We start from the raw sequence: 12,554 nt of genomic DNA on the forward strand, positions 1-12,554 counted from the left end.
GTACTAGAAGTAGGCATCATGTGCTGGAATGCACCTTTATTGTACTAATGTTCTGGTGACATCCATATAGCCAATATTTGATGGTGGCTGCTACATTCATTACCAGGATCAAATTAGACAACATGCTTTGCTTTCTTACACTTGTGAACGTAAAACCACAATTGGTAGTGAACATCCAGGGAGAGAAAAAAGCACCCTCTATTCACAGCCATGAAATACAGGGAAAAAAAAACAGCTGTAAAACTACTCAAAACACAGCTCTGACACCATGTCAGAAAGGAAAGCAGATCAGCATTTACAGCAAATTGTTGTGAAATATTTGACTTTACATTAAACACATTATTGTGTCAGCTGCGGTGGTGCAGTGGTTAGCGTTGTTGCCTCACAGCAAGAGGTTCTCCAGTTAGATTCTCAGCTGGAGTGCCTTCTGTGCAGAGTCTGCATGTCCTCCCAGTGGTCAAGTGAACTTTAAAGACATGCAGGTAGGTGCGCGAGTGTGTGTGCCTTCTGTGAAGGTTGAGTGCTGGGCGGGCAACTTGACACCATAAAAATCACTGCCAAATCGGTAGCGGACCGGTGATCTGCTGTGGCGACCCCTAACCAGGAAAAGCTGAAAGAGAAGACATTAACACATTACTGTGGCTAATGATGCATGAAACACCTTTGTGCTTGTAGATGCATGAAACACCTTTGTGCTTGTAGCTGATAAGGGTTTTCAACAGATGCTTCAGATATGTGCTTTAGATTCACAATTAAATGCATTTTTTACTAGTCTGCTGCTTAATAATGCTAATAATGCAGCATACTCAGTGGTGTCATTACATTTAAAAGCATTCACTGTTGTCAAATAGCACACTTCATTGTTGGAGGCACATTACAGTTAAGTTGCCTGCTCGATCAGCTATCTCAAGATGGTGCATATAGTGAACCTCCTCACACTACGGAATCAAATGAAGAAGAGATGGAGGATTTGAACTTTATTAAGTTGAGGTAATGGCTACCAGAAAAAAAATAAGTTATGTCTTACCATAACATTCCATCTGTGCTGTTGATGTTCTTCCATTCATCACTGATGGGTGCAGTTCCAAGCCCTCGGAACCGAGGCGGCCTAATACTAAGCTTGCGTACAACAAAAACTCTCGAGCTAAGCTGCTATCCACAATGCCCTTCTCCCAGTTACCTCAGATCGAGTTTGGATGAAACATATAGAAGTAAAAAGCAGAGGCCATTTCTGCACAAAAACCCTGAAACACGACAAGAACCCATAAGATCCACCAGGAGCCTTTGGTGGGGGACGAAGGGTGGGATGTGATGAATGGAAGAACAACAACACAGATGGAACATTATGGTAAGACAACGTCTTTATCTGATGTTGTTAATCTTCTTCCCATTCATCACTGATGGGACAGAATCCCAAGCTACTTGAAAACCTGGGTGGCCCTTATGGAAGAACATTCCTGAGTACCATTGAGCCAAAGGCTGCTCTTCCCCTGGAGACCATGTCCAACTTGTAATGTTTGATGAAAGTGCGAGATTTAGCCCAAATGGCTGCTGCGCAAATGTCGTCCATAGAGGCTCTGGCGTGAAAAGCAACAGAACCTGCTATGGCTCTCGTTGAATGTGCTTTGATATTGACAGGTTTAGGCTCATTTGCGTGTGAACATGAAAAGGCAATACAATCTCTGAGCCATTTTGATAAAGTCACTTTTGATACAGCGCATCCCATTTTTGGTCCAGAGAAGGAAATGAAAAGTTGACCTGACTTGCAGATAGATTTACTCCTATCCAGGTAAAAACGTAGTTGTCTATGTACATCCAATGAATGTAGACAGTATTCTCCTTTATTGGAATAATTTGGGAAAAACACTGGGAGCTCAATGGACTGGTTCACAGAGAAATCAGAAATCACTTTGGGGAGAAAAGATGGATTAGTACAAAGATATTCTGTTTTTATGAAAAATCAAATATGGGGCTCTTGATGCATAATGCTTGTAATTCTGATATCTGTCTAGCTGATGTGACAGCGACCAAAAATAGAGATTTCCATGAAAGAAATTTGAGGTCACATTTTGCAGCAGGCTCAAAAGGGGGTAAAGAGAGAGACTGTAGTACCAGGGAGAGATTCCATGCCTCTAAAAAACACCTGATTGGAGGTCTGCTTTGAAAAACTCCTTTGAGAAAGGTCTTGCATATGCGGGTGGAGATAACTGGAACGCCTTCTGAACCATTATGAAAACTGGAAATAGCTGCTAAGTGGACTCGAATGGTAGAAGCTGATGCTCCATTCTCAAAAAACTCAAAAAGGTATTGAAGTATAACAGAGACAGGAGCTGAGGGGGGGTTTAGCATCTGCCCTTTAGACTAGAGAGCAAACCTTTTCCACTTATCTCTGTAAAGCTTTCTGGTGGATGGCTTATGGGAGGCCAGAATAATATTGCGAACAGGTGAGGAGAGGGTTTCCTGCATGGCGACAAATGGAAGTCGAGAAACCAAGCTGTCAGCTTGACAGTGGACTGATTTGGGAGTCTCAACCCTTGGGGGGTGAGAAATTAAGTCCGGACGAGTGTCCAGGAGCCATAGAGGTTTTAACAGACGAGGCCGGAGGAAGGAGAACCACACTTGTCGAAGCCAGAATGGGGCAATGAGGATCACCTTGCATCTCAACCAAATTGCTTTCTTCAAAAATAGGGGTATCAAAGGAATTGGAGGATAAGCATAGAGGAAACCAGTGGGCCAATCGTGAGTCAAAGCGTCTCTCGGGGACTCCCCCCTCTGGGAGAAAGAGGGCAAAGAAGCTGCTGCATTTGTTGTTCGAAGGGGAAGCGAAGAGATCGCAGCAAGGCTGGCCCCATCGGCTGAAAATTTCTGCCGTCACGTTTGGATTGAGAGACCACTCGTGTGGAAGGATGATGCATCTGCTCAGCCTGTCTGCAATCACATTGGAGCTCCCCGGGATATGCGTTGCTAAAAGAAAGCAGTTGGATGCTACTGCCTAGTGCCAAATTCTCATGGCCTCTCGACACAGGGGGTAGGATTTGGTTCCTCCTTGTTTATGTACCACACTACAGACATATTGTCTGACTTGAATCGCAATTGTTCCCGATGGAAGGAGGGGATGTAGTGCCTGCAACGCCAACAGCACCGCTCTCAACTCCAGAACACTGATTTGCAGATTGGCCTCTAAGCTGGACCACGTGCCTTGGACTGCCTTTCCCTGAAAAGCCCCCCCCCCCACCCTATCAGGGAAGTGTCCGTGGTCACCGTGGCTTTGGGTTGGAAGGAGCGACTCCAAAGTTTTTTGTCTGGCCTCAATCACCAGAAGAGATCTTGCTTGCAAGAGTTGGTAATGAGGATCTGTGAGTTTAGAGGATGAAGATTTGCCAACCATTGGGACAATAGGAGCCATTGTAACCGTCTCATGTGTAATCTTGCCAGAGGAACAAATCGGAATGGTCGCAGCCATGGACCCCAGAGCCTGGAGAACTTCTCTTGCTGGCACCTTTCTTTGACAGTCAGGAGCGGCCTTAGTTCAACTGGTGCCCTAGGTAAAAGGGCTCCATGGTGCCCCCCCCCCACACCACCTGGTGCCCCAATCCTGGTGTACCTACACCAAATAAATACTGGAAAAGAGCCCCTGCTAGAGTGGCGTCCTAGGCGGCTGTCTAGTTGGCCTATGCTTAAGGCCGGCTATGGACAGAGTATCACTCGTACTTACAATCTTAACCTCTGAAGCCTGTGAGCTGGTAGAGAACCCAGGCATGTTCGGGTACTGAAAACTGCCCCTATAAATTGCAGTTGTTGGGTAGGTTGTAGATTGGATTTCTCCCAATGGACTGTGATGCCTAGAGACTCTGTTAGTGAGTGTTTGTAATGGAGGGCCAAGGTCAAGAGATGCTTGGTGGGGGCGGAAAGGAGCCAATTGTCTAAATATGGAAACACCTGGAATCCTTGAAGTCTCAGATGAGCTGTCACCACTACTAGGCATTTCGTGAACACTCTGGGGGCCGTTGAGAGACCGAATGGCAGGGCTCTGAAGTGGTAATGACTGGCTCCTAGCCGGAAGAGAAGACTCCTGGCACGTTTGTCCATTTTGATGTGGTAATACGCATCCCAGAGGTCTATCGAGCACATCCAAACATCCTCCCGTAAAAAAGGGAGAATGGATTGAATAATGACCATGCGGAATTTGGTTTGAACCACTGACTTGTTTAGATGGCTGAGATCCAGAATGGGACTCCAGTCCCCAGTCTTTTTTGGCACCAAAAAGAATCTAAAGTAAAAACCGGATCTGCATTGGTCTGGGGGGACTTGTTGGATGAAACTTTTTTTGACACAGATTTCTTATCTCTGAAGCTGCTTCTTTCCTTTGACCGGGTGGAACATCGGGAAGGTGCTTTGTAGGTTTTGGACGTGATGTTAGAGGGATGTAATAGCCTCTGGAGATTATTCTCTGCACCCACTGATCTTTTGTAAGAGTGCCAGGCAGTTTGATGCAGAGAAAAATGAGCCCCAGCTGCTTCCAGAGGAAAGCAATAGGGCAACGTTTCAGGAGCGTTGATAAGACCATCCAGAGAAAGTATCCCTCGAGTCTTGATTTCGGGGACCCCCTCTGCCCCTAAAGGGGCATCTTCCACCATTGGAACCCCCTCTGCCTCTAGGGGAATCTCACCACGTGTGTTGCGGAAAGGACCTTGAGATTTTTTGTGCCATATATTCCCACTTCTCTGCTTCCTGGAAAAAGAATGTTGGGGTTTGAAAAAACATAGGCCAACATCAGACAAGGTCTTTCCATCCTGCTCAAACCTTGCCAGTGTGTCCTTTACTTTAGAACCAAACAAGGAAGATGGTTCAATAGGGGCATTCAAAAAGGAGGACTTGGAGTCTGCAAGGTCACAGATGCACATCCAGGCATTATGCCTCATGACTATGCCTGCACCCGCAGCTCTAGCTGCCCCTTCGGTTGCGTGGGAGAGCACCCTCATGGACAAGTTGGAAATAGACTCAAGGGTGGCAAGTTGAGAGGCAACCTGGTCTCGTGCCCCATTAGAAACTTTACCCACGAGGGCTCCAGAAAATTCGGAAATAAGATCTCTTTGGAGTCTCGTGAAATGTGCCAAGTAGTTCAGGGACCTGACTACAAAGGTCTCTGAAGCAAAAACTCGCTTCCCTAGCCTGTCCACAGCCCGAGACTCAATGGTGGGCAGGGTAACAGTAGGACTTTCTTCTGCAAGATCCTTTTAAATGGCCACCGCCACCACAATAGCGTCTACTGGCAAGCATTTAGACCAGTGGGCGTGTTCCTCTTGTGGGGAAAGAATCTTACCTGGTCTCCAGGGAATGGCCTCAATAGAATCAGAGCTCTTCTACGCATGCTGCACAATGAGCTGGACTGACTTGTTGGCAGATGGGGTCACCCAAGAAGTAGAAGGCCGAGAGCGGAAAGCCTGCAGGAAGACGGGCTCCGAGGAAGGGTTAGAGGGCTTTCAGCCACCCCTGTGTTTCAATATTTCCAGGATGTCTCCAAAGGAGACATCATCAGGGGGTGCCCGTGGGGACCCCTCCCCATCATCGTAGTCCATATCCTCGGAGAGACTCTTCAGGAGAGTCAAGGTGTTTCCTCTTACATGCCTTCTTCCGAGGAGGTTCTTCAGTGGGGATGTCTGAGGAAGACTCGGAAGGAACTGAACTGGGGTTTCCTGCGGCTTCTGCTCTCGGTGTCCTGGGCAGGTGACCCATGGTAGCTGTAGCTCAGAGGGAGCAGGGAGGAGTTCCGATGTAGGAGGAGTGCTTCAAGAAGCAAGCACCCTCTCCATCACTCGGAAAGCAGGCCTGCCCGAAGAGGAATGGGAGCCCGGAACAGAGTAGGACAATCTCGGAACCGGGGTCCACACCTCGCTCCATCAGACCCACTTCCCAGGGATGGAGCCTCAAGCAAGATTGGGGCAGGCAATGTCCCCAGATCCGAGGATAGAACTGATAAAAAAAACTTGGAACCATGCTCAGAACCGAGGGTTCCACCCCCAGCCATGAGACTGAGGAAGGGGCAGTTCCAATGGAACCGAAACCCAAAGGGGTGGCCTCGAAACCTCAGTGAGGGTCACTGTCGGCACGGAAGAATGGGTTTCCACTAAGGACGTCAGAGTAATGGGCTTCGCAACTGACAGATCCATAGGAGGAGTATAAGTGGGAGTCCTAGGAGCAATAGACCCAAACCCAGAAGTGGGATGAGTCTTAGGAACATTTGTTATCCCTCTGGCTGTCAACAGCTGGTCCAGCAGGCGCACCACATGGAATTCAGAAAGACTCCTGGTGGACCTTGTGGAGACTCCTGAAGGGGAGTCAGGCCGGTCCAGAAAGAGGCTATACGTCTGGCCTAAAAACGGGACTGCAGTGTTTGAGTTATCGGCACTGTAGTCTCTAACTTGGAGACAGGTAATAGAGGAATCAGCAGTGTCAAGAAGGGGTTCTGTACCGAGGAGGCACTCTGAGTCTAGGTTATTATCGGCTCCAAAGGGATTGTCGGAACCGCCTTTGGTGCAGTAAAAGGTGAAGTTGGTGCTGAAACTATTGAAGAAAGTAAGGTCGAAGCTGTAGTCAATGTAGATAAGACTTGTGCCGTACGGGTCGGTGCCGAAGGTGGCACTGATGTCAAAGTTTCTGTAATGTCTATGACACTGGATAAAGAAGCAACTGGAGCAGAGCTCGGAACAGAAGCAATAGTCGTAATCGGAGCTGATGAAGCAATTCTGTGCTCCGTTGAAGATTTGTGGGCCTTGTGTTTATGGGACATGCCCTAATCATCAGCCGGTTAAGAGGGTTCTGAATGGGGACGTTTTTTGCCCTTCACTGAAGGGGATGAGACCTCCGACACAGAAACGGCCTCTGAGAAAGGTGAAACTAAGGCTTTTCAAAATCAGTTTATTTTTTCTCTCGTTCAGCGTCTGCTGACCAAAACTTAGGCAAATCTGGCAAGGAAGACAGGCGAGAAACCCCCAGACAATACACAATTGTCATGCGAGTCACTTTTGGGGGAGTTTGCCATTGCAGGAAGTGCAGTGTTTAAACCCTGAAGTCCCTTTTTTTCCAGACATCTCTATACACACGAAGAAACAAAAACTACTGACTAAAGGAAGTGAGAAAAGAGAAGAAGAAGATGCCAACTATGGTACCAAACGATACCACAAGGGTAGGAGAGGGTGTACCAACGATGGTATAAGAAATACCCAATGGGTAGAGCTAACTACATAAAAGAGGGTAGAAAATGGGTTAGCTTAGGAAAAAAATTCAAAAAATACACAAATATTTATAAGATATGACACTTAGCAGGAGAGCTCTATGAAATGCTGCTATATGGCTGTGTGGCAAACGAGATCAGAGGTAACTGGGAGAAGGGCGTTGTGGGTAGCAGCTTAGCTTGAGAGTTTTTGGTATATTAGAGCTTGGTATTAGGCTGACTCAGTTCCGAGGGCTCGGAACTGAACCCATCAGTGATGAATGGGAAGATTAACAACATCAGATCAGCATTTTTTATGACAAAACTTCTCTGCTGAACCACATGGTTTAACAGGTTTGTATGACAGCATGTCAACCAAATATTCCAGATGCTAAGGATGGAGATGCATTCTTTACCTTCGAAGGCTTGAGATATAGAGTTCCCTTCAGAAAATTATTGTTTAGTCTTTTCTAATCCAGAATTCTGCCTTCCCAGTTCAGACCATGGAAAGCTCAAGGTACCTGAACATACACCATGATGTCAGAATAACTGAAGCCCATACTAAATATTTGCTAGAAGTAAGAAGATTATACATATAGACTGACAAAGTGATAAAGGTGGACATATCTCTAAGTCTAGAGAAAAGCCCTTTCCATTTGGCTTTATAAGCTGCGTACGTGGAAGATTTTCTGGTAATTTCCAGGATCTGTGAAATTTCATCAGATTACCTGGTGGCTGGATTGACATTACTGCAGGAATGAAGCCCTGAGGTAGAAATAGTCATTATTCCACATTGCTGGGAGCTTCTTAGCCCCTGTCGTGGAATAGTCTTTGGAGAAGCCAAAATCTGAACAGCCTGAAACCAGACATCCTGGTAATCAAGGAACAAGGAGGATGTGTCCATGGCACTTCTGTGGTGAATTCCGCCAGAAAGCACAAGATGAAAATAGAGGAAAGATGATGTATATGAAATGTTCCCTTCTAATTTACTGATAAATTATCTGCCATCTAGTCTCCCCTGCCATGCTGGAATAAGCACTTTCCTTAACATAAAGTGGCAATTTTAGGATGCTCATTTCCAGAAAACTAGCCACAGAAATCTCCGGCAGCTACTGGAATTCTATGAGAATGCTGAAGCTACAGCTAAGTTGTCCACTAGATACTGTGTCCCTTAAAAATGTGGAATACTACCAGCAGCATGTACCAGCTAGTGACCCACTCCAAGATAAGATCACCAACCTGCAAACGAAGCACAAGTGAGGCGCACTCTGCCTATCCAGATAAACTACTGCGTAACCTCACTAGCAAAGAGTTGGCTACAGGAGCTTCTCCAATATTTGAAGGGACAGAAAAACCTTCAGCTCCAAAAGACTTGACACAGAAAAACTTTTTCATGACAGCCTTGATTCTGATATAGGGTAAACCCTGAGTAGACTAACCACCCTTTTAGCAAATGTCTGAAGTTAAAAATTAGTTAGAAGTGGAAAAGGCTGAAAGGGAAACTACTCCTCGGCGAGTTTTGACTTCCTAACCTAAAGAATGGAAGCAAGCAATGCAAACATTACAGTTCAGGTAAAAACAGAGAAAGAGCAAAAGGTAAACACTCAAAATGTGATGCCAAAAAGTGTACTGACTGCTCAAATCAGTCCAAAGAATACTGCTTTTAAAGTTACAAGCCAGTAACCAGGAGGCTAGGTATAAATGTTCATAATGAAAATTTTCTTGAAACTGGTACTAAAAGCAGCGACTCGCTTAACAGAATACTCTCTGAAAATGTTTTCCAAAATATGGTAAGTGGCAGCAAAACACAAGGCAATAAGTAATCCACATGGAAAAGGTTTACTTAACAATAGCAAATTGCACTTTACTCGGGGCAAAAGAAGTAAACACGGTCCGTCTTATGGAACTCATGCAACCTTTATGGTTAGAACTGAGAACCAAAGATATGAATACATGGTAAGAACATGAAGGGCTCTTCATCTCTTTATATCAATCCCTGAACAGAAAAAAAGGAAAGTGAATGGTGCTGGCCTAAGTGAAGTTAGAAGACCAATTCTGGGATGAAATGTGGCCTCCTAAGGGGCACTTAATCTTTGTGAAAGATCAGACATGGATAGGGTTCCCTACAATTACAGGCATACAATTTCCCAAATCATCCCCATGGACAGGGATGACAGCATCTCAAGGGTATTCAGTTCCACCCAAATAAAGGCAATCCAGTGAGATGCAACAAAACAGAATGTCTCCCGATTTTTGATTATGTTATGATCAGCAGAACAGTGAAGGACAGAACAAAAGATACTACCAGACTTGGCCCTTAGCACAGAAGCTCCAGGAGACGGTTATCCGGGTCAGTGAACACAAGAAAATCCTTTCTATTGCAAGATATATACCATTAAAACACATGCTTTAGTAAACATATTGGGTATAGAGGGAAGGAATGCCAACACATTGTATTGACACTGCAGGCCTTCCCAAAGCAAACCAAAAACACCTCCTGTGCAAACTAGAGAGACACAGCTTAATCAACCATTGTCCACCAAGATCAGCAACGCCATCTAGAATACCTGTGACAGCAGAGACATAACCCACCCTGGAGTGTTACAATCCAGAATTTGTTACTTGTTGTCAAGTACTTGATTTCTAAGAAGAAATGAACTTCACCCATGCCCTCTGGATCAAGGAAGAGACAAGAACAGAACCATCTGTCTATTTCAGAGTGGAACAATTTCTATAGCCCCTTTAAAAAGTCCATTCTAGACCTCTTTCCAAGAGTTCTGATGAGGCTGATTCATAACTTAGAGTTCTTTCTGGGGGAGGACCTATCAGTTGTACAATTCTGAGACCATGTCCATAACCCTGAAGCCTGAGCTTACATCCTCTTGAAGAGCATCATTCTGAATTATGTGATGTAGGTTTCTACTTTTCTATATCTTCTTCCAGTGACCATACTGAAGCACTGACATTTGTGACAATTTCTGACATGTGCTTCTCATGGATAGTGCAGACAGTGCCAATGTGGGTCCTGGATGTGCTCTATAGAATGCAAAAAGGATTCTGAAATTCTGGTGTCAAATGCAGGAACATTCCAATAATGTGCATTGGGACTGAGATCCAAACAGTGTAACAGCAGAAAAAAAATAAGGAATGCAGGGGTTAGACATACCCTCCCAGCCTAGCTCCCCCAGTGGCAGAAGATGGGCATATCCATCTGTGGGAAAGGAAGGTTTTCATAACTTTGCTAAGAAGTGGAAATTAAGAGAGAAAATCCCAACAGTTATCAAGAGCAGGGCACCTTCAAAATCAGATCTGTTCGTATTCTTTCTGCTCTGATCAACACTCAGCACTTTGTTCTGCCACCCTTACAGAGAACAAAAGTACTTTTATTTATGTTTGATTTGAATACTAAAAAGCACAAATTTGCTTTGCCTCTTGATTTCTCTTTTGTTTTATATCCTTGTTTGTTATAATATTTTGAAACAGTGCTCCATCCTGCCAAAACAAGGCCTGCCAAAGATATCTACCATTATTTTAATAACATTCCTCTAAATTAGGCTTACTGTGCATAATATTGCTGGGTGTCACCTGCTCATCCTCCCTACAGACCTATTTGAGGGCACCATGTCAAAAAAATTAATTTTTTTTTCACAGTACTGGCTGGCCATGAAAAATAATCAAAGACAAATTACTCTCTTAAGCAACAAAGCAGTAAAACAATAAAATGTATGACCTCACCTCTAACTCTGAATCCTTATTTGATTCCTGAGAGAACTCAAAGGAGTCCTTCTCAGTGCATAAAATGCCTTGTGAGAAACCACTGCCATTCTGTGACTGTGATAAACATTCGGTTCCTGATGAAAGATCATTTTCATCTTCAGACTCCTGCTTCTCCTCTACTTCAGTGCCAAATTTAGTGGTTTCTTTGTCTTTCTTATTCCAAGACAAGCTGTCCTTCCTTCTATGAAATTGCTGAAGCAATAATAGGCCAGATGGGCTTGGGGTTTTTGACTTCTCCACAAGACAACCTGACCAGCTAAAACAGCCAGTTCCCCTGTTTGACTGTGGAGTAGATTCTGAGACCGGTGTGCATGATTTGTTCAAATCAGGAGACAAAGGATGTTGCTCTTCATGCTCATCTATTAATGTTAAGAGATCAGCTATTGGAGTGGAGTTATCCAAATTCACACATTTGTTTAACCTGGGCTCTTCAGTAGGTTCATGTGATTCTTTGTGTGACACAGGATCAGGACTGTGCTCAGGACTACAGAAAAACCTAAAGTGTTACAAAAAACAATAAAAAAGAACAGTTAACCCTGATCATACTGCAGTGCAAGGTAGCTGTAGATAGCACCAAAGCAACAGACATGCGCGCACACAATTTTTTTTTCTTCAATCAAACTTGGAGAAATTTTATTTTGAGTCATTATTCAGCATCCCAGCATATGTGATATTTCTTTCATATACTTTAAAATAATGTTAATGATAGCATTTTTTAAACAATTTGACAATAAACAAACGTTATGTACTTACCATAACAATAGATCCTTATTGTCCCTTTCTGTTCATCTTGACTACTGCATTCTGTACCCTCACAGCAGTTCCAAACTAGCAGCTTTTTCCACATAGGATCTTCTCCAGAACTTCAGCTCCTGCCCTCTCTCATGATGCAGTGCATCCATCCTGTTCATCAGATTGAGTGTGACCCCCCATCAAGTACCCAGGTACTGAGGAAGTCTGGAGAAAGGTTTCATGTTTAGATCTACCAAGTATATCCAGGAAGGACAGTGAGAGGGATGTGGAGATGGATGTGGTGGACAATAAGGATTATATGCAGAGTACATAACTTTCATATATTGTACCGTTTCCTTCATCTGTCTCGACTACTGGGACAGAATCCCCAGCTGCTTTCTTCCTGGTGGCATCATGATAGGATACCCCAAAAAATGACAGAACCAATGGAATCCCTGGACCTTGACATAAGGTCAAGCTTATTAGTGTTTGGTGAAGGTATGCATTGTTGATGGAGTTGTTGCAGCACAAATGTTATCTACAGAGGAGTACATGAAGTAAGCCATGGATCTTGTGGAATGAGCTTTGGGCTTGAGAGTAGTGGTTTATTATACAAAGATTAGACAAAGGAGATGAAATCTCAGAGTCATCTAGATAGGTCACTTTGGAGACTTTATTTTCTTGTCTGGTCGGAGGAAAAGGACACAAAAGGTTTATCTTTTCTAAACACTTTTGTCCTATAAACCTAGAACTGGTGCTGCCTATGCACATCCAAGGTAAGTAGTAAATACGTGCCTTTGTTGAGTAATTTGGGAAGATTGGTGGATGAATG

The 12,554-nt window shown here is 44.3% G+C and overlaps 1 protein-coding gene across 1 annotated transcript in view; it reads right to left on the minus strand.

The window, feature by feature from the left end:
- EXO1 (exonuclease 1) overlaps positions 1-12,554 on the minus strand; it is a gene marked incomplete in the record, with an annotated part of 597,212 nt that overhangs the window by 188,793 nt on the left and 395,865 nt on the right. The window contains 1 exon segment of the mRNA XM_044058406.1: positions 10,949-11,486. Within this exon segment, the coding sequence (XP_043914341.1) occupies positions 10,949-11,486 (538 nt within the window).

This window comes from Protopterus annectens, chromosome 1.part2, assembly GCF_019279795.1.
Source record: "Protopterus annectens isolate FY-2018-M chromosome 1.part2, PAN1.0, whole genome shotgun sequence".
Taxonomy (NCBI): domain Eukaryota; kingdom Metazoa; phylum Chordata; order Ceratodontiformes; family Protopteridae; genus Protopterus; species Protopterus annectens.